This window comes from Eretmochelys imbricata, chromosome 2 (assembly GCF_965152235.1).
Source record: "Eretmochelys imbricata isolate rEreImb1 chromosome 2, rEreImb1.hap1, whole genome shotgun sequence".
Classification (NCBI taxonomy): Eukaryota; Metazoa; Chordata; order Testudines; family Cheloniidae; genus Eretmochelys; species Eretmochelys imbricata.
In genome coordinates this window covers 199,400,212-199,423,453 of record NC_135573.1, presented here as the reverse complement: position 1 = coordinate 199,423,453, position 23,242 = coordinate 199,400,212, and the positions used below count along the sequence as shown (strand labels likewise).

The 23,242-nt window shown below is 39.7% G+C and overlaps 1 protein-coding gene across 2 annotated transcripts in view; it reads right to left on the bottom strand.

The window, feature by feature from the left end:
- The window catches only part of THRB (thyroid hormone receptor beta), a 289,369-nt gene that overhangs the window by 25,935 nt on the left and 240,192 nt on the right, over positions 1–23,242 (bottom strand). The window contains exons 1-3 of one of the 2 annotated variants that reach the window (XM_077811265.1): positions 18,840–19,167; positions 6,354–6,454; positions 2,255–2,402 (exon numbers count right to left, since the gene is read on the bottom strand). In XM_077811265.1, the coding sequence (XP_077667391.1) occupies positions 2,255–2,402; positions 6,354–6,454; positions 18,840–19,167 (577 nt within the window). Of the gene's footprint in view, positions 1–2,254; positions 2,403–6,353; positions 6,455–18,839; positions 19,168–23,242 lie in introns of those variants that run through there. The other variant, XM_077811266.1, reaches the window with a different exon arrangement.

The window sequence follows — 23,242 nt, the reverse complement described above, 5'->3', positions numbered from 1 at the left end:
GAGAGGCCAGTCTACATAGTACAGTCAGGCTCTCTAAAGGACTGTCGACCAGATCAAAATACACACCTCTTCCAAAGGGAATAGCCCTACTCTATATGGACAGCTCCAATGCCTTCCTCTGCTGTTGCTCTTAGCTTCCCCAAGCTGCAAGGTTAGATTAATCTGTTGCCTCATAAGTCTCACCATTGTCCACAGGACTCCAAATAGCCTCAGTTTAACTGATAGGAAACTAGACAATTTCCCACTGGTGCAACCTGGGAAAGCGATGAGCAGCAGTGGAGGCATTAAAGTCTGCAGACAGAGTTCAGGAAGACAGTACTACCTCAGTTTCCATTTGTCTCATGTTCACAGGTTGCAGACAAAGAGCCAGAATCTTAAATTTTGTAAATGAGATTAAATTCTGCATAATTTGATGGCACTTGTCTGTGAAAGCTTTCTACTGACCATGAGCAAGGGTAGTTTTCAAACCCTGAATATAGGATTTCATTTCAAGGAAGTTACTGCAGAGAATGTGTTTTAACTGTGAGTGCTGATTTTCCTATAACAAACTCCTAGTTGCCTCTAGACCAGCGGTTCTCAAACTATGGGTCAGGACCCCAAAGTGGGTCGGGACCCCATTTTAATGGGGTCACCAGGGCTGGTGTTAGACTTGCTAGGGCCCGGAGCCAAAGCCTAAGCCCCACAGCCCAGGGCCAAAGCTGAAGCTTGTGCCCTACTGCCCAAGGCCGAAGCCCAAGGGCTTCTGACCTAGGTGGCAGGGCTCAGGCTATGGTCCCCCGCCCTGGGGCTGAAGCCCTTGGGCTTTGGCCCCCTGCCCTGGGCAGTGGGGCTCAGTCTGGCTCAGACTTCAGCCTCCGCTTCTGGGGTCACGTAGTAATTTTTATCGTCAGAAGGGGGTTGCGGTGCAATGAAGTTTGAGAACCCCTGGTGTAGAGGTTGACTAGGTTCTGTGAATACACAAAGATGATAAATGACCTGGAATATTATTTGGTCATATAAATTTCCACCACTAACAATTCCCCTCACCCTTATTCCTGTAGGCTTTTCTAATTTTTTCTGAGTCCAGTTCTAGTGACACATATCGCATTAGACAGCCCTAGAGATGGATCACCTCTGTTTATCCACAGAGAGAAAAATCCTCCTTGCCCTACTCACATGAGTTGTCCCATTTAAGTAGACTGAACTATTCAAGTTGGAAAAGAGAGCAGGTTTTGCCCATAACTGGTACTACATAGGGAGCAGCAATGCTTCCTGTACCTTGTCCCAGTAATATGGATCAATTCTAAACTGGAAGGGTCACCTCTACTGGTAGAGGGAGAGTTTGGCTGTCATGCTCATTCACTCCTCTGCTGGGACTACCAATTAATGGTGGTGTTGACATCTTCTAACAGGAACCAAACTGAGATCAATATCTCATTTTAAATAGCCACTAAACAGCCAATGGTAGTAACTTTTGGTCACTGCCAGTCTGGGCTGCATTCGAACTGGTGGCCTAGAGCCACCCAGTCCCCTCTCATGCCATTTTCATTGGGAATGATGAAATGACAGATACTTCATTCTAATCAATGCTTCCATGTATATGTAAAACATTATAATTCCTATTAGGACAAACAAACTTAGCACATTTTAGTTGCGTAATTTCTCCTTAATGGGTCTTTTCTCACTTTGTTTTTCTGCAGGGGATTACACTGGTAACAATCATTAACTAATGCGGGGGGATTTATGTAAGTTACTCCCATTTATACTAATTTAAGTTATGGTGTAAATCCCCTGTGCAATGATGGGAAAACAAGATCCCTAAGGGTTAATCTTGCAGCCATATGTCCTGGTTCTCTAGAATTTGAGTAGCACTCTCTCTCAGTACATACGTCCTTTATGGCTAAAAATAAAACAAACTACAGGATGACTCATAAAAACATACATTCAACTTCACATTCTCTAGAAATTTCTAAACAAGATGTTTTTCCAGCAAGGCATCTATCCAAATGGATTCCCTCTCCCACACTAGAAATTAACATCCTTCATGTTACATAATGTGGTTAAGGCCAAGAGAAGGTCCAATCTATTAAAAGTAAACAAAATATTACCACCCTATGACAGAAATAGTTTGTTATAATAATAAACATAATTTCCAAACACTACGTTATAAAAGGGAAAATTTGCTGGTGTATCCGTTCTGTTCAAGCAATCTTCACCAGTCAACACATTTTAAACAAAGAGCAAAATTAAAAGAAGAAAAAAGAAATCTACTTACAATCTGTTGCCATGCCAACATAGATGCATTTTTTGAAGCGACATTCCTGACACTGGTTTCTTGTCACTTTGTCTATCACACATTTTCCTTCATATTTACAGGAATAGGTTGGATGGAGATTTTTCTGAATGGTTCTTCGAAAAAATCCCTAAGTGGGAAAGAAAATTCAGGAGGCATTAGTGTTCTGTGTTTTTTTTGGTGTTGAAAGGTACTTGGGCTTGGTACTGATGCAACCATGTATGCAAGATGGAATATTGTGTGTCATAAAGTTCTAGGATATTTAATGAGCACATCAATCCCTTAATATAGGCTCCTTACTTTTTTGGGTTGCAAGAAACATTTTCCCCTAAAATTAAAACTAGAGATAGACCTGGGATGTCTAGATCCAAATGTGGGTGAGGTACTGTTCAGATGCAGGGTGCTAGTTTTGCCTCTTTTTGACAGAGGTACCAATTGCAGTATTTGCATCTAAACTCAGATTCTGAACCACCCACAAAGTGTGTTCAGAGCTGGTGTTTTCGAGGAGTCCTATTGTAAACACAGAGGCCAAGTAAGGAATTCTGATCTGCATCCAGGTTGAGATTCAGACCTCCCAAAAGCCCAAGAGCATTTGAATCTGGGGGTTTAATTCAGGCCCATCTCTAAATTAAAACATTTATTTCTGACTAAAGGGAAACATCTGCTTGTGTGCAAGATGCTTGCGTGAAAGTAATTAAGGCTACCGAGAGAATTAAAAACAAAAACACATGCAGCAGTAGCATTTTGCCAGAGCCAAACAAAACTTGCCCATCAGAAGTTTTGAGCTCAAGCCTAAATATTGAACCCACAATTTTCAAGTGGACTATAAATCTGAGGAAATGAGTACACCCTTACCTATGCCCACCTTTGTAGTCAGGACAAAATGTCACATGTCAGATTATCACCACGAATTGCAGTATGTATTTGGGGCCAGCTGGCATAAATTGATACAGCTCCACTGACGTCAATGATTTACATTAGTTGAGGATCTGATTTCTAGAGAAATCAGATATCGCCTTCTCTCTGAACGTTAAGGACCTGAATCTGCTATCGTTAAAGTCAACAGGAGCTTTGCCATTGACGTTAGAGACAGCAGGATCAGGCCCTAAAAGGGTATGCAACTACAGTGGGGGCAATCAAGATGGGAGCAAAGCAAGATGTTCAGATCTGTATTTGATTCCAGATCTCTCCATAGCCTGAGAACAGTTTCGGCCCACATCCAGCTACCAAACACATTATGGACCTAAAAAACCTGAAGCACTGAGTCTCAGAGCCCCAGGCAATTGACTCAGTGTCACAGGGCTTGGGTGGTGGGGCTATAAATTGTAGTGTAGATGTCTGAGCTTGGACCAGAGCCTCAGCTCTGAGATCCACCCAGAACTCAGTCTCCATCCCAAACCCGAATGTCTACACTGCAATTTTTAGCCCTGCAGCCAAGACTTCCAAGTCTAAGTCAGCTGACCCAGAACAGCCGTGGCTGTGCCATGGATCTTTTAATGTTGTGTATACATAACCTAAGTCCCTGACCCTGCAAAGACCTCCACACATGCTTAACTTTATGTACAGTGGGTGAAATTCAGTGGAGTCAGGATTTCACTCAGTGAGTAGTCTTTTGGGAGTAACGTCACAAGGAAAAAGGTGCATTCTTAACTCAAGCTAGCTAACTCTAAGTAAAATCCTAGTGAAGAAAAGGCAGTTTAGCATTCACATGAGTTAACAGGTTGAGTTAAAGCTATAGGGGAGCCTAGTCTTTAACTCAACCTGTTAACTCATATGAACACTAAAAACTGCCTTGTCTCCATAGAATTTTACTTCAAGTTCAGTAGCGGATTAAAGGATTAAAGATCTTGTCGCCCCTAGGCCCTGAAATAATTGCCCCCCACCCCCACCCCAGCTCACCTCTGCTCTGCCTCCGCCTCCTCTACTGAGCGTGCCGCCGGGTCCTGCTTCTCCCCACTCCCTGCCAGTGCTTGTGCGTGAAACAGCTTCGCAAAGGAGGGGGGATGAGCGGGGAATGTGGTGTGCTCAGGATAGGAGGCGGGGCCGGGGCGGGGATTTAGGGAAGGGGACAAATAGGGGCAGGGAGGGGGCGGGGAATGGGGGGTGGGGAAGGGGTGGAGTTGGGGTGGGGCCGGGAGCAGGAACCGGCACCAGGGGAAGCAGCCTCTGGCTGCTATTATAAATTTGCCGCCCTGCAAATTTGTCGGCCTAGGCGTTAATATGCCACTGTTCAAGTTAGTTAACTCGAGTTAGCTAGCTTGAGTTAAGAGCACACCTTTTTTTTCCTGGTGAAGATCAGGCTTTTGAGGTAAATGCAACTCTTCACAGTGCATAACATTAAGCATGTCTGGAAGCCTTTGCAGCATCAGGGCCTGTGGGCATAAGCCAAAGCCCACTGACATCAATGGAAAGTCTTCCACTGTCTTCTTTGGGCTTGGGATCAGACGCCAAAACAAATAACTGGATTTGAAAACTTTCTCAATCCCATAATGAATGCACATTTTAATAGGAACAGAGAGCCTGAATCTCTTTTTATTTATGCTGGTTTTGCTCTGGTGTAGCTCCATTGACTTAAGTGAAGCTACTCTTTCATTACAGTAGTATAAGTGAAGAGGGATGGAGGCCAAAGCGATAGAAAGCAGCTCTACAGATCAGCATACATTGGAACTCTGGGTAATTATGGTTAAAGCAGGAGACGGTATATGATCCCTGTGAGCCCTAGAATGCAGTGCTAATGTTTAGCTTCCCCAAATACTTCTTGTCCTTAGTGTGGCTTTGGCTTTATAATTTTTAACATTCTTGCCCAAATAAACTACTCAGATTCTGGTTTCTGATCCAGCCCCTTTGCACTGCTCAGAAACTTTTTGTTAAAAACATTCCCATCAGCTCTAGATTCCACAGGATGCAAACACCAGTCACAGTCTAGCCTGTTCTTCAATGCTGGCATTTTTTATTTTATTATTTACCTATGCTTTATAATATATGTGCAGATTGATACAGATAACTAGTTACACACAGCCAAATTTTGCCCCTTTCAGATGTGTGGATCTTCCCTTGACTTCTATGGGAGTTGCTAACACATATACCAGAGGGCTGAATAGGGCCCAGGAACACATTACATTATAAGGCGATGGCTATACTAGAGAATTTACAGCGGCATAGCTGGACTAAATTGCGCCCTATCTTGTATTCTGGGTTTTGGGGAAATAAAGATCTGCATCTGATACCTGTGACTCAACCATCTCCTTGTATGACACCAGAGTATGTACTGTGTGGTCCTGTCTTCTTAAAATGCCTCCTTTTCTGCAGGAAGGAAATATCTTGTTTACAGGATCCCAGTGTTATTCAATTGAATTCACTGCAGCAAAGGAGTTCTTTTGAAAGGACATGCCTGTACCATGCAGTTTTTTACATTTGTTTGTCTGAAACAACCCCTGTCTTCATTTAAAACAAACAAACAATTGTTCATATAATTTTAAAAATGCAGTTCATGGTTTAAAGTACATTTCATTAGTCATGATATAGAAGGTAAAATAGTAAAAGAAAAAAAAAGCATAATGTATTAGTGGCAATAGATTCTAAAATACTTCATGTTGTGTTTGCAAGTGCCTGTGTGTGGGTTTTGTTTGTTTGTTTGTTTAAAACAATAATTATCAGAGACACAGGAATACTGGCATTTGTCAAAAATAATTCATACCAACAGATGAGGTTCTTTCCTGGTGTGATTTAGCATAGCTCCATTGAAGTCAATGGAAGTATATTGCTTTGCAACAGGTAAGAATCTAGTCAAAAATATTTTTAAAAATAGAAAACAGACTCCTAAAATTTAAGCTAGAAAAATATAATTGTATTGTCCTCTTTTCAGTTGTGAACTGTCTGCAAAAATACACCTTATTCGTGATGCATATAAGAATCAGTAACATAACCAAACACATGGATTATTATGTGTAACAGATGTTCTTGTTCTCTCCTAATCTGCCTTTATATTTTATGTGACAGCCAAGTACAGTAGCTTTTATGTGACTGGAACATGAACTAGAGTGCCATTTCCAGGTCCCAGCTTCCCGCCCTGGCTATTTACCTTGCATCCTTCACAAGTGATGCAGCGATAATGATACCCGGTGGCTTTGTCACCACATACTACACATAGCTCGTCCTTGTCTAAGTAACTGGGTATGTATCCTGTAAAGGAAAAGAGAAAGTGGCATGAAAACACCAACTACATTAAAATAATGCAGATCTTCTCTGCCTAGTCCCTACTTCTGACTTTTCATAGCAACTGATTGACACTCCGGGTTAAAAATGTTACACTAGAAATGTGACAGAAACATATAAAAATAATCTACAATTTCCAAAACTGCTGTTTCAGTATCTGCTTGTAACAAACGTCTACAGAGGCAAGTCAGCAACTTGCTCTTTGAATGAACAAAATATTATTTGATACAAGTCAATATAGCATGTTTCACTTTTCAACTCAAAGTCTTAGGTAGGAAAAAATAAATGCAAGCAATACAGCAATATTTAATTTTTCTCCATTTTGTTCTGTGCAATCTGATATGCTTGTAGCATAAAGTAAAATAGTTCCAGGTTACTTAAAAGACTCAATATCCTATCAATCAGAAAAGTTTATTTACATTGTATTCCTTTCCAACTATTTTTGTAGGCATGATTCAGCATATAGCCAAAATGATATCAATCCTACTTTACATAGGTGTGTACTAGTGTAACTTATTTAGTGTAGGTGGAATTTAAAACAGAACATAGTTACTCTCTATGTGAGAATCAAATATGAGTGTGTATCTCTCTCTATGAGTGGGAGAATGACACAATTTTTCTCATTCATGTGATTTACCATACATCCAACACCTGAAATTAACATGGATATTATTAAGTAAAACAGTTGCATTGATTGGTTCTTTTTCCATAATAACACATTAGATTTTAGTTTTATAAAAGTATTTAAAGAATTTAAAATTAACTTTAAAAACAACACAAAACATAATTCTAAAGGTAACAAAAATGTATTTTTAAACTAGGGAGAAATTTAAAACCGAAGTCAAACATAAGACAATTAGAACAAAAGTTTTGTTCAAACAATTTAGAATTAATGGAATTCAAAATGTGTTTCTTTAGGATGGTCTCTGCAAAAGGATAATCCCATACAGGGATTTCCAGGAGAGATTCACTTTGTGGGAGCTATGGGAAATTGTAATAATTTCCACATGACTCTGGAAGAATTATTAAAACAAAAACAAATACAAAACATATTGAACTTATACACGATATGTATATATAGACAAAACAAGGAGTGGTTCTGGTTGTGCAAAAGGTTTGCAGTACCCAAACAAAATAAGGTTTTTATCCACATCCATTTTATCCAAGCTTGGAAAGTTCGGGAGGCAAGGGGGAGTTAGACGAAGGTTTTCTGTTTTATATTGTTTCTAATAATGTAAGGGATAGTGTATAGCAGTGGTTCTCTACCTTTTTTCATTTGCAGACCCCTAAAAATTTCAAATGGAGGTGTGGACCCCTTTTGAAATCTTAGACATAATCCGCAGAGTCCCTGGACCGCAGATTGAAAACCACTGTTTAATGTTAATGACAACTGCTTATGGACCTCTTAGACACAGTCTGCGGACCCCCACGGTCTGTAAATCACTGAAAAGCACTACTCTATAGGATCCCCGTTGAAGAGCCCCTGCTTGAGAAGATACTGGTGCCACCTATAGGAGAAAAGGAGAAACTGAACAGAACGTTTACTAGTTTACTAATGCCTGGTATTGAAGTGGTTGCCCTGGTTTTTAGAAGGCAGGATTATTTCTAATGTTAAGGTTTGTAAATATATCTGTTTAAAAATCTTTCCTGTACTGGGCATTTTTAAGGGTGGGTTGTTACCAAAACCAGTCAATAAAACTGAAAAACAAATGCAATTAGAGGGATTCTTTTAGATGGAGACGTCTGTAAACATGACCCCTTCCACTTGGTTGTTGAGCCTCTTTGTGGTGTTTTGTCTTAGACTAGACTGTAAGCACTTCGAGGCAGGGGCTGTGTCACTTTGTGTGTTCATACAACACTCAGGGTATGGCTCCATAGCCGCCGGGAGGTGTAATTCCCAGACAAGCGCTAGTTCTCCTCGAGCTAGCGCACTAAAAATAGCAGTGTGGCCATGGTGGCATGGGCAGCTGCTTCGGCTAGCTGCCCCAGTGCAAACTCACCGGATCCCCTGGGTGTATATATGGGCAGCTAGCCCGAGCCACCGCCTGTGCCACCACAGCCACACCGGTATTGTAGGCCCTAGCATGTGTATGTTTACCCAGGCTGGGCTTCAGTCCTCCCAGCTGCTGTGTGGAGGTACCCTCAGACCAATAGGGCCTCAAACCTGAGCGGGGACTCAGCAGACCACCACAAGGCAAATAATAAACAATAATCATAAAACCAATAAAAGGCAGCTACTGGGGCTATGCTACAAGGTGGACTGCTGTTGGTTTCTTGTGCCTAACGCATCAGAGGGGCAAGCCCCAGAAGTAGAGAAATGAACTAGAAACTAAAACTTCCCTTTGAAAGATGACTTTAGGAGAATGAGAAGGGATCTGTCCTGAGAAGAATGGGATCAGGATGGGAAGTAGGACTAAACTGAAGGCATATTGGGTGGAGATAGACCAAATGAGGGTGTTCGAGAGTTTCTGGCCAGCCCCAGGACAACTTGGGGTTACTGATGTGCCGCTTGGAGTGTGGAATTTGAGGAAGTTACCAATACCTTACATTAGGAAGACACTGTTGAAAGTAACAGGTCCCAAGGGACCTAGTAAACTGACAAGTATTTAGGTTTAGGCCATCATTCTCACTGTGTCCAAGCTGCACATACAAAGCTCATCATAGTTTCTTGATCTCTGGCTGCCTGCCTCAGAGACAGCAAGAGCAGCTGGGAGTGCATTCTAATTTATACCACAGATTCCTAATGGAGCTTCTTCCAGTGAAAGATTAAAAATAATGGAGCTCTGTTCCACCACTCCTTCTCCCACTCACACCTGCCTCCACATACATCATGGTGGGCTAGACCAGGAGGACGCAGAGCTGGCAGAGAGTTCCCCTATGCAAGGCTACCTGTTTGAAATTGCTCCTTATATAAATGTATATATTAGGGCAGATAAGCGACCATTCTTGTTATCCTTCTCTGCCTTGGAATTCCCCACTTTTAAGGCTCAGAGCAAACTTTTTTTTACATGGCAAGAAGGCAAATGAACTGCAAGCCCATGGCCCTAAAGACACACTCCAGTTTAGAAAATAAAAATGGCAATATTGAATGTGAGAACAGTCCAAAGTAAGATGGATTGTTTGCACCCAATATTAAGTGTTCAGTGTACTGATCATAGACAAGTATAACCAGACCCTATGATGTGCTAAGTGCCCTCTACTCCCATTAATTTAAAATGTGAAATGGGGTGCTCAGCACTTTGCAGGATTATGCTCCTAGTCTACAATTCTGTGAATTCTGCAGTTAGGGCTGGCGCTGCTCTTCTACTAAGTCAATAAGAAATATTGGCAGAGAATTCTTATCGCAGGCACTTGTGTGGATTGAACTTTTGGAGAAGTGAAAGTGATAAACTCTCTTTTTTATATTTCTGCTCCAAAATCTTTGTATTCAAAAAATCTGAGAATCATATTCATTTTCTTATTTGGCTTTTAACCTTTCTCCCAGCAACTTATTGGCCCACCAGTTACTGGGGAGGAAGAAACAGGGCCCTGAGCAGTGTTTTAAAAAAATCCACATGCTCCAAGTAGGCAGGAATCTAGCCAAAGGGAATGAGGGGACCTACTTAATGAATTCCTATAAATCTAAGTTTTTATTACAAAAATATGTTTCTAGCCATTATGGGTGTGATGATAACCTTCCAACTGTGATCTGAGCATAAATCAATGAAGTGTTGTTTTCCAACAGCAGCCCCCGTGCTTTTTGCTATTGCTTGTAGCTGGATCAAGCAGCAAGAGAGAGAAATTAATTGCTGCTACTCTAACTCTGTCAGCAGCATGGAAATTATGCGTTACTGCACAGTGCTGCTGCTTGGGAAAACTGTGGGCAGCAGTAGAATGGCATTAGATTTATTCCCAGGGAAAAATAACCCAACTAACTTAAACTGAGTTTCAGGAAGGGATAAAGAAGCAGACTCCTCTTCCATTCCCTCCCAGCAGCAGCTGCCAGGAAAGAGACAGACGAATGGTAGATGGAGACTTGTCCCTGGCTGAAAATATAATTTCCAACGTTGGAGAAGCAGACATTGTCTGGACAGGATAACCCAGGTGTTCTGCCACCAGCATATCCCGGCCAATGCAGAGTCCTCAGTGAAGTTTGCAGTCTCGAACCTTGATTATTTTTGCATTCCTTAGTCAGAATCTGTGCTCAACAGTCGAGCTGGAGCCATCCAGCACTAAGAAATTTGTAATGAAAGCAACATCTATATCACTGCAAGGTATAATATTAACCAACTTTATTCCCTGGTCATTTCAACCCCGGTGTACTGTGAGCCTGGCAACCTCATCTGACAGACACAGCATGCTGCATTCCTCTTGGTGTCTGCTCCTCATTGTTCTCCATGTATCCATCCAGTACAATTGACATTGTTCACCTTAATACCCAACCGAAAACCTTTGTTCTGAATGGGAGCTCACAAATAAATGTTAATGACCTTGACCTGTCATATGTCTGGTATTTCTCTTGCAGTCTAAAAGATAACTCCGTTGCCTTCCAGCCTACCACCTGCCAGTCTGACTAATCTTACTCTCTTGGCAAGACTAAATGCTCAACAGAATAGTTGCCCTTACCTTGGAGGAATGTGTGTCATAATCCACTACGTGCAATCATGTCTTCAATCCATAATACCCAAACAAATTGAGTTTTTCCCTATAGCATCTTTCTACAGATATGGCAGGAAAAGTTTACTTCTCATAGGACACACTACCTGTAAAATGGCTATCATCCATAAGAGCAGCCATACTGGGTCAGATCAAAGGTCCATCTAGCCCAGTATCCTGTCTTCCGACAGTGGCCAATGCCACGTGCTTCAGAGGGAATGAACAGAACAGGTAATCATCAAGTGATCCATTCCCTGTCACTCATTCCCAGCTTCTGGCATTGCTGAAAGAGAACCAGATCTGTTGATCTATGGAGGATGACCCATGCTGTCATACTTTGTGGTCTGTTTTTGAATGCTACACGTGTAGCATAATCTGAAGAGCTGACAACTTGCAGCAGCACTCCTGGCCCATGACATTCTTTCAAGGTTGAGGGGAAATGGAACAGATAACAGCTTGCTATTCTTGCCACTCCCTCAAATACAGTCAGGAAAAAGAATAAAGAAAGAAAACTCAAAAATACTTTAGCAAAACCTGTCTACAACCACTCAGAAAACCCAGGAGGATCTTATTGCCTATACATTTTGGCCATGCCCTGCTTTTCAAATATACATCTGTTGGCAGGTGGTCTGTTTCTGCTTAGTCAGCTCTATGTGGGTGGAATTGTCTGTTTTATAGACTGTTAGATTGTCCTGCAGCTTTTAAGTGCAATGGTCTTAATATTATGGGCCCAATCTCACAAGGTGCAGAATGCCTCCTGTGAAAGGCCAATTGTCTTCAACGTCCACTTACAGCCATTGGGAGCTCACAGAGCTTTATGCTCCATGAAAGGCACTCGGAACCTCATAGGATCAATCTCCTAATCAAAAGAAAATGCCTCCCCCCCTCCATAAAATGCCCCTGAACTCTTGCTGGGGAAAATATATCTTTTCTAAATGTTTCTGTACTCCAGAGAAATTGGAAACCCATTTTGAGAGAGTCAAAGAATAAACTTCAGTTATAATAAAAGTTAAGAACTTCTCAAGTTGTGGGGGCACCAGGCCTTCAGGTTTGAGCCTCCCACTCTGCTGACAAATATGTCAGATGCTTTAATATTAGGCTAGCTAATAAACTGCAATTCAGAAAAACTCTATGACCACTTTCGCAACAGAAGAGTGGGATGTGTGACATAGATCTGAAAAAATAATTCCTACGTACCAATAGTTGTTTACTGTTACATTCTTGCTGCTGCAAAAGAGCCATCTTAGATTCGTTGCTTACAAGCAGAAAAACCCATTTTAGCCTTTGCACAGGAAAAGAGATCTGTTTTTAACAAGATTAGTATTTTAGTGCATTTTCATTGTTTCAATGTGCTACAGCATATGTAGGGCCCTACCAAATTCATAGTCCATTTGGGTAAACTTCATGGTCATAGGATTTTAAAAATCATAAATTTAATGATTTCAGCTATTTAAATCTGAAATTTCACAGTGTTGTAATTTTAGGGGTCCTGGCCCAAAAAGGTCACAAGGTTTTTGGAGAGGGGGTTGAGGTACTGCTATCCTTACTTCTTTGTTGCTGCTCGCGACGGCGCTGCCTTCAGAGCTGGGCAGCTTGAGAGTGGCAGCTGCTGGCCAGGAGCCCAGCTCTGAAGGCAGAGCCACCGCCAGCAGCAGCGCAGAAGGAAGGATGGCATGGTACGGCATTGCCATCCTTACTTCTGCACTGCTGCCTGCAGAGCTGGGCCCTTAGTCAGCAGCTGCCACTCTCCAGCCTCCCAGCTTTGAAGGCAGCAGCACTGAAGTAAGGGTGGCATGGTATGGTGTAGCCCCCCTTACTTCTGCTCTGCTGCTGGTGGGATGCTGCCTTCAGAGCTGGGCGCCTGGCCAACAGCCGCCGCTCTTCAGCTGCCCAGCTCTGAAGTCAGCACAAAAGTAAGGGTGGCAATACAGTGCCCCCTAAAATAACCTTATGACCCCCCCCGCAACTCCCTTTTGGGTCAGGATCCCCAATTTGAGAAACATTGGACTCCCCCCATAAAACCTGTATAATATAGGGTAAAAGCACACAAAAGACCAGATTTCACTGGCTGTGATGCGTTTTTCATAGCTGTGAATTTGGCAGGGCCCTAAGCATATCCTTACTTCCCCCACTAGGACTAATTGCATAAGAAAGGGCTTCTCATTAATATAAGTGTTCTGGGACTTGTCCCTAAGATAGTACTGACACACACTGTTTTGTACTGTGAAAATTAAGAAAGAAAATGTATTACTATATTGACCTATTTTGTACTGTATCAAACCTGAAAGATAAATTTACATTAATGTTCTGATGATTCAATCTGACACTAACATTTTAACACCCGACAATTATAAAAAAGTGACCAGAATCAACCAAATGCAGAGAGAGGTTGTGTGTGTGTGCAAATGCATATTATATATAATCTCTTGAGATTTGCATGGGATAAGGCACAGGGCTATGAGCCAGGGAAATTGAGTTCTATTCTGTTATGGGCACTGAATTGCTGTATTACAATAGGCAAGTCACTTCATCTTTCTGTCCCAAATGTTTCCCATCTGAAAAATGGGAAAAGATACTATGGATTATTATTATTTATCTCCAGTTTTTTGTTTGATCAGTTTTGACTGGGACTCTCCAAAACTGTCTGTTTTCTCTTCCTCATTTATTCAAAAGTTATCTTTGAGAAAAAGTGCTTCATGTTTTGTAAAGCACTGAAGTAGAGAAAATGTTATTAAACAAATTCACACTTCCCTGGACAGCTGATCAGCTTTCTGGCCTGCGTTTTTGACTTTTCTTTACATTATTCTTTGTCTCACAGTATGACTAAATTCTGGTAAGCGACTCTGCAAAGATGCCGTTTCAGGGCCCACTGTTTATTTTCTTTACAGTGATTCCAACTGTGCTCAGTTTACAAGTAAAGATGTGACTTTTTTTTCACAAGGGCTAGCCGTAAACACTTAGGCTGGGCTCAGCACCTTTATCGATAATATCACAGTTTGAGCAAATGTTCTTGACATGGAACAGTTTAGCCCTATCTGCACTAATCACTTAAACTGCTGCCAGCATTTGAGCAATTGTATCTGTTGCTAACTATAGATACAGAATGTGCTAGTGTAAATAATGCTAGAAAGTCAAGCCATGTTCTTTGTTACTTGGGCCTCATTACCAATAATTCTGCATTTGGGACTTAACGTACAATTTTCAGAGAAACATCTAAGTGACTTGGGAGCCTATGTCATATTTTCAGAAGTGACTTAGGAGCCTAAGTTTCACTGAAAGTGAATGAAACAGTATCTTAAGTCACTTAGGTGCTTTTGAAAATTGTACACTTAGTTAACAATTTTGCTGGTGATGTGCAAGGCAAATGTAGAATCCCTTTTGCTCTCCCAAAGCTCTTTTGGTTCTGCTGGGTAACGGTGGTAAAAGGTAATCAAAACTTTTTTTTGTCACTGCAAAAAAATCAAGCAGCTATGACTCCAAATGCACACTGATCTGTTCAGTTGCAAAGATGCCCCTTTTCTGATCACAATCATCCCTATATTACTCACTCGAGCCAGGAACACCTATTTTTTGTAAGCCCTGAAGATGACAGCTAAAGTGCAGGCAGTTGTTTTATTGCAAAGGACAGAGATGACAAAATGATCGGTCTCTATTTACTGTTTTGTTAATTGTGTGTATGTTAATTAATTAAATTATATTATATTGCTCTTCTAAGGAGACATTTTGACAAATAATTCTCTACTGGAAATGGCCTAACCTGACGATTACTTTAGATAAGCCATTACCAGCAGGACAGTGGGGTGGGAGGAGGTATTGTTTCATATTCTCTGTGTATATATAAAGTCTGCTGCAGTTTCCACAGTATGCATCTGATGAAGTGATCTGTAGCTCACGAAAGCTCATGCTCAAATAAATTGGTTAGTCTCTAAGGTGCCACAAGTACTCCATTTCTTTTTGCGAATACAGACTAACACGGCTGTTACTCTGAAACCTGACATTTTCTTGGTGATTCAGAAAATAACCCAATGACCTTCACACTGTTAGGAACTCAGTTTGGACTAATTAACTGGTATCCTGTGACAACTACACTGTATGCTCTTTTAGTTGCATGCAAATTGGCAGAAAAGGTATAAAGAGAAATAATAAGAATAATACTTTAAAAATACACAGCACCTCTGATCCCACAATACTAAAGAGTTTTGCAAATATGGACTTTAACCTGATTGTAAAGATGGGGAAACTGAGACACAGATAGGTTGAATGTTTTGTCACCATCTGACCTTGGACTCAGAGAGTCCCAGCTTGCAAACCTTTATTGACATGCATAATTTTGACTCACATGCTGAAATTTACTCCACATGCATAAAGTCTGAGGATGAAACCCTGGCCCCATTGAAAATAATGGGAGTTTTGACACCGATATCTCTGATGCCAGAATTTCACCCAAGTACATGAGCTTTATGCAGCTGGGGAGATGAAATCCAACCCCAAACCTAGATTCAGAGAAGGGGCTGTTCTGCAGTCCCATCCCCTGTTTCAACCTACAGGCGGGAATTGCATACACAGTTTCTTCAGACCAGTTTCATTGGATACTGGGGCTTCTGGACTTGTATAAACATATTTTCTATGGCCCCTCAACTGGCTCATCCCTACCTGCCCCAATGCATTTCTCCTCACTGGCCTATGCAAGGCTGGTGCAGAGATGGTACATGGACACCCCTGTCTAGGAACTCAGCTGCCTGACAGCCATGTAGCCCCTATGCAAGGCTTAAATGATAAGGAAGACCTTATGTTGGCCCCCTTCATCGGGCTGTACTAAGGTTGAAGTCCATGGAAAAGAAAACTTGAAATCAGCTGACTGGTGTTTTATTCTCAACTATGCCTCAAAGGCCTGATCTCGCAAAGCTTTACTTTATGTGAGTAGTCCACTGAAGTCAGTGAAACTGCTAGAGGGAATACAGTTTTGCAGGTTACGGCCCTTTTGCGAAGAGCACTCAGCTCTCTCTTCTAATGGCTAAAAATAGCTACTTCAGACAGAAGCAGAGCAAGTTATTGTGTCTGTGTCTGCCTTGCTTGTTACATCGGGTTGTGGCCTCTAAGCACGACCAACATACAAACAATAATTTCCCAGAATAATGTGCTGCCATCTTTCAATAATGTGCAGCACAGTACAGAAGTTACTGACTGCCACAAAAACTAGGAAGCAGATACCACCCAGCTGCCCCTGATTTTTAGGAACGTACACAATTTTTCCTTAATATTCACGTGTCTCATCAAGGACTGTGATTTAAAACAGACAATAATGGGATTGTTAGTGTGCAATGGTAGCTAGGAGTAGGATAAGGTGTTTTCTGATGTCTTAGATCATTTGGCTTAATTTTCTAAGAACTTATTATTCTCCTTTAGTAACTATCCCTCATGTCACATGGGCCTTTTGTTCTTGATTTTTATTAGTGAGTCCCTCAATTTCTCTGTGAGGGGTTAAGAGGTAAGGAAGGCAGTAAGGACCCATTTATTAACATTGGCTTTCTTTAGCATCTGAAGGATTTGAACTTTTTAAATCTTTTAATAGGAAATAAACCGAAGACTAAAAGTTCAGACAGCTTTATTACTGGAGAACACAAAGTGAACAGCATGAACATTATTGAGACTAATAGGAATTTCATGGAACTAACAGAAAGCTCAGTTGCAACAATAAGGACTGCTCAAGGTCACCTGCCTTGGGTCTTAATTTTGCCCTAATGAGCTATTACTAAGGCTTCACTAACAAACAAAAAAATCAATTTTGGATTAATACAGACACACACACGTCCTGTGCTGTGCCTTCTGTTGTCAGGACAGGATAAACAGATGTGTTAACTTTATGACAGTTTGGCTGAAAGCATCACATAAAAAAGAAATACGAACATGCCTGCAACTTCTTAGATTTCTTCTGTTTGGCAAACATAGCATTTGACTAGGTTTGATATTTTATTGCTGTCCACTGAGCTCAAGGTTTAAAGAATCCATAAAAACTGTGCATGTTCTCTGTAAATGATCAATTTGCAACAGGCACCAACATTCAAGTGTGATTGAAAGCCTGTTCCCAATGAAAATCTCTGAGACTTCTGATGAAATCGGTGCAATGTATTGCAAACAATGAAAAGGGAGTTTTTAAAAATGATTACACTATATTCGGAAATTAAGCCCTACCAACAGGTGGGAAGATTGTTCATGGATTACTAAAAATATCACGTCTGTGTGCTAAAACAACTTGTTTTAAGCCTTGACATAGATAATTATTACTTAGGATCCTTTAACACAGTAAAATGACACATGCAGTGGCAAATCGCTATTTTATATGATAAATTCATCATGACTAGTATCTTACTGCTAAAGAGAAAGATATGAACAAAGTCTACAACAAAGTTGCAAATTTATCACTTAAAACCACCTAGTTTAAAAGACCTTTAAAATGTTACAAGTAGAAAAACATGCACTATTTAATCTTTAATATGATCACGTTCTCTTGGGTTTTTTTTCCCTAGATTTGAAATACAGTACAGAGGTATTTTTTCTACTGAAGTGACAGATTTATTACACCAAGTTCTAATGAATATTTCCTATAGGGTTTTCAGTGTTCCTAATAAGATGAAACAGACTACTTTTCGTTACAGAGCCACTTTAAAATAGAAAATAGTGTCTGTTCCCTAGCTAGTTACATCAGCTTCACTAGGCTTTTGATTAATTGCACACAAGTCTTAACAACTGAAGGGCACCATGTTGATACAAATGATATTGTCCTTATATTCTTTAATTAGACTAAGTGAAATATATCTTAATGCAGATATATTTAATGTATATTTCTAAAATGCCTGCATCAAGTTTTAAGCTAACTTCAAATACAATGCATAAGGTTAAAATATTTGCACACAGTTGCTAATATTCTGGGTTCTTTTTGAAAAATTATACATATTTTATCCATTTAAAAACAACAGGGGAAATTCTATAAAGCAATGTTACGGAAAATTTAAAAATGAACAGTGATTTAACCCGACGGGGAATGGATATTACAATTGGATTATATTCTACAAACATTTTGATTAGATCAACTTTTTGGAGGGGAAAATAAAGTATCATTATGGCATTATCTTTTATTCTTGAATTTCCAGTCTTTACTGCCTTAAATAATTAGAAACTACATGCTTTTCAGCTTTTCATTTTAAGCACATCAATTATATTAAATTAAATCATTAATTTTTTTAATGAACATTTACAGTTCTAGTTTCAACAAATTCTATTTGATATGGAGCTACTTAGTAATTAAACACTATTTACATTTAAAGATGTCAAGGAAAAACACAAATTATTTTTATATAACCAGAAAATATGAAGCACATCCAAACTGAAGGACACACAGTAAACACATCTTGCAAGGGAAACTTTCTCATTCGGTCTGATAAAATACGGTAAATGAACATAATGAGCATGCGATACACAGAACTAGCGATATATTTGAAAATGGCTTTTACAATTAAGAAAAAAGTGCTTGGAAATCCCCATCATTCACAGAAAATCTTTCAATCACCTAGCAACCTGCTGCTGCTTTCAATTTTGAACAGGCAGCCTTCACATTCACAGATGTATCTGAGCCAACGGATGCAACTGCAAGTTTAAAGCAAAACAAAAAAACAAAACCAGATCTTTTTGTGTGGTTATTTAAATAAATTGCCCCTACCTTTCTTCTGAGAGTATGATGGCGACTGCACTTGAGAAAAAGTAGCTTTTTCTTCTGTGAAATATTCAAGTTGGTTGTACGGATTCAGGGCCATGTCCATGCCAGAGTACTCGCTTTTAAACACGTTTCCAGGGTAACTACAGGTATATGGCTGATTCACCGCCCAGGCCTGTTCCATAGATATGTTGTTATTGTGCAGGACCTGAGCATCACAACTGCTGTAACCCTGACTATCTTCAATATATGTGCAATAATCGGCAGACTGCATGGAGCAATTGCTACCAGCAGCAGGATGCACTTCATATATTTCTTGCATACAGTAGCTCATTTTGTTATCTGATCTCAGCTTCTACTTTACATTCACACACACACACGCATGCATGCACACACAGACATGCATACACATGGAATGGGAAAGGAGAAATGAATAAACAACGCCAACAAAGTCGATTGCAAAACAGTGTGTTTTACTTTGGGGCAGCACCTTGTGTGCTAAAATCCTATTTATATTGGGATGCCTTGTGAGCTCCCCTGCCAATCAAACATATTGGGAAGCAGATTTATGACAGTCAAAGGTCTTAATCTGTGATTGTAATTCCTGGGGAAGATGGCAGACAGGTAGCAATGACCACCAGACAAAGGCGGCTATGGCCAGACAACCCCCTCAACTGTTTGTTAGAAATAATCATTTGTAAACCATTTCAGCCCCTTCCAATATGATTAGACAATGATTACTAAGGCAAGGACACAGTTATGTCACTATAGTTGTCAACTTAAGTGTGAAGCATTATAAAGACCTCCTAAGAGGGGATATGCTGAAAATCCTAAAATCAATAATCCTGTTTTTCAGCATTAACCCATAGAAAATCCAATAGTGCTGTGTTGTTGACCCAAACAGTAGTCTAATTTTACAAATTTTAGCATCTTAATCTGTCATCAGCTTTATTGATTTTGTTTTACAGAATTATCTGCATGAACCTCCCACGCCTCACACACATACATGAACTCCCTGCTGCTTGTTAATGCATTTACAGGAAAGCAGCCTTTTTTAAACTTCAGTGATTTTGGTAGGTAATTTCTATTGAGTTTAACAGGTGGGAAACTTCAGAATAATTTGTCTTGATCAGCAAATAGGATACTGCTTAAATAAGCTAATTGGTTTGCCGTTACATTTCATTCATCTTGTTTGCATGTTTCAGTAATGAAGTATTGAATGTATATTTGGTCGCAAATAGAGTGTGATTACAGGCTTTCCCCAGTCATTTTATTCACACACTCAAGTTATAAACATGTAACACCATGAGTTCAGAAACAGAGTTACTATAGGATTTTATAATAATTCACCACCTCAAATGCTAGTACTAGTACACCCATTTTAATCTAATCTCTCTCCCCCCTTTTTCTTTACACCAAAAATAATTTCTGTTGTCTCTATTTTTCCCTAGACAAAGAATTTTCCTTCAATGGCATGCTACAATATGGCAAGATGTTTGTGAGAACAGGAGCACGATTGTATTATTCATTGGATCACTAAGTTCTTGTTATTGAGAAGCAAAAATAATATTAACAAAATTAACTAAAGAAGAAACTGTTTCTTACTGTTATTGTTTCACTGATGTTAAACAATATTCACCACTCTTAAATATGAACTGAAGTAAGGCCCCCCTTCAGCCATGAACTTAAACCTGGGCCTAACTACCTTGCTGAAATGAGGCCGAGGGTCTTAAAAAGTACTCTTGAAAGGCCAAAGAATGGGACTTGAGGAGGACACATTGTTCCTTAGTTGGTTTCATGGAACATTTTAGAAAGATTTAAAGAGTACATAAAGGAACACTCCCTCTTCCTCCAGACACAACTTACCTATTTTATTATGGGCCAAAGCACTAAATCCTGAGCAGTGCAGAGCACTATCAACTCCCACTGACGCCAGGGCAGGTGCTCTTCACGTCTCAAGATTTGATGCATTCTGTTTCACCCACTGATTACTTTACATTTGTTTTTCTAACTATAAATCAAAAACTGAAGTCAACAGAGTTGTTTCAGGAATGAAATTGTCCCTGTTAACTCTCATCGTGGAAAGCATCAACACACTCCTTTTGGAGCAAGGAATGCTTACTAAAAACTTCAGAAATAAGTTCCAAAACACCATACACCTCTGTCCTCTGTTTTTCAATGTCTCAAACTCAACAAAATATAATTTAAAATTAATCTTTCAGTAATATGCTTTATAAAAACACTTTGCAATTGTAATTTTGGATTTAGCTGGAATTTATGCCATAAGTTTTCAAAACTAATGAGTGGTTATGGGTGTCTAACTTGAGACACCTTAAATAGACTGATTTTTTAAAGGATGGATGCGATTTCTGAAAATCAGTCCCCTTTTGGGTGTTTTAAGTAGGGTACTGAAAAGTGAGCCCCACACATTACTATGTTGATTTGCTTGTGTTTGATGTTTTTCCTCCATATTATTAATTTCTTTAAAGGCAAAAAAAGCCCAGTTTCTCTTCGCCCTTGAGAACAAAAGCAACATCTTTACCAAAAGGTATTAAACAGAGCCAAGGCCACAACTCAAGCTGAAAATGTACATTAGAAAGCAATCAAAAAAATTTTGGTGGAAACATTTTGGGAACTATTTTTCCTTTATGATTTATTGTATGTAAAGATCAGATATGAGTGCACAAATATTTTAGTACTTGTCACAGTTTCCTTCTTTGACAATATCACTGACACAAAATGACCAGAGAACTTTGCAATTATTTATTTATGCCAAAACACATGAAACATATCAGGCTTTGTGACTAGTTTGTGTGTGTTACACAAACACACCTTTTAATCTACTGAGAATACAGTACCCTCATTGCCCAGAAACAAACCATTCCATACATGCAGTAGGGTATTTTCTTTTGATTGCCACACACAACTCCCATTACCCCTAACGTGAATTTATGTAAAAGCTCACAACAAGATGAAAACTATACACTACAGAATAACTGTTCAGGGTACCTACGCATATTTTTTCCCCAAATGTCCAAATGTTATCCATTGGTATGTCTCAAGCACTGTTTACCTGAATAAATCTTCAGTTATTTAATTTAATAACGAACTATATATATTAGAAGCTTGACATAATCTGAACTATGAAATTAATTATTAGCAAATGTTCAGTCTAATTTTTTTTTGAAAATATTGTCATTTTAAATACCATCACCACATATATCACTAATCCATTTACTTCTGTTTAGTTTGGTACTAACAAGGAAGTCATGAACTGACCTTTTAAAAAAGAGTTTAAATAGTCTTTTGCTTATCTAGTCAAGACAGAAAAGTTTTATTACTGTCTGTACAGGAGCCATTTCGAATACACCTTTCCTGCTATCAGCTTGGGTAGACCTGTAACATTGTGTATATTTTATTCCATATATACCATGGATATAGAATCAACAGATTGTTAAGGATAAATTTTGCCATCAGATGCTTTTGTAATTTCAAGTAAAGTGAGCCTGAATCCAAGCTCCACGCAGATCCTGAGGCAACATTTGTCCCTAAGCAATTACTACCTCTTCTGAGTAAAGGCGTGTGTTAGTAATACGTTTTAGTCTGAAAAGACTAACAAGTGTATCTCAGTTAAATTATATTTAGCAAGTTGTAAAGATAAAGATTACGTAAGTGTCAATCCTACTTTGACTAAATCTGCATGGAATTTAAGTTTTTCATTATTCTCGGAAAAACAAGCAGATACTTATTTCTTAAAAATGGAGAAAACTAACTGACATGGTGCACTGGTAACTGTTACAATATTCATATACCCAGAGTGAAATCCTGGCTTCACTGAAATCAATCTGAGTACATCTTAGACTTCAATGGGGTCAGGATTTCACCCCAACACTTTTCTTTAAAGTGAGTTTGGGGGAAAGACCTGAACAATACATGTTCAGAAACAGACCAATTTAGATTAGAAAATAAATATGATAAAGTTTAAGGGATACAGACTTGAAATTAAACCTTTTATTTAGTGTGGAGTGGGGAACTGAGCAATCGCATCCATTCAAACTGAAAGACTAGGCGTGTTGTTGAAGATTTATGCAACATCTAGGTGGTTAGCACTACCTATTGTGTATTGGGTCTGTCATATATAATGTATAACATATATGTATTTTTGAAAACTGTGCTCCAGCAATTGGAAGAAAAATCTCGCCTAGAGTCAGAGAACAGATTGTTGCACTGAGAGACTGACATGCCAGAGAGGCCAGGTTTCATTTGCAAGACAACAAAGAAACTTGTGGGCCACACTGGTCTGCATCTACACAACAAATTTAGTTCCTGCATTCCCCAGTGTAGTGGGTCAGTCCAAAAGCCACCTGGCCAAGTGGTCAGGCCATGGTTCCATAGTTCTTTTTAGTCTC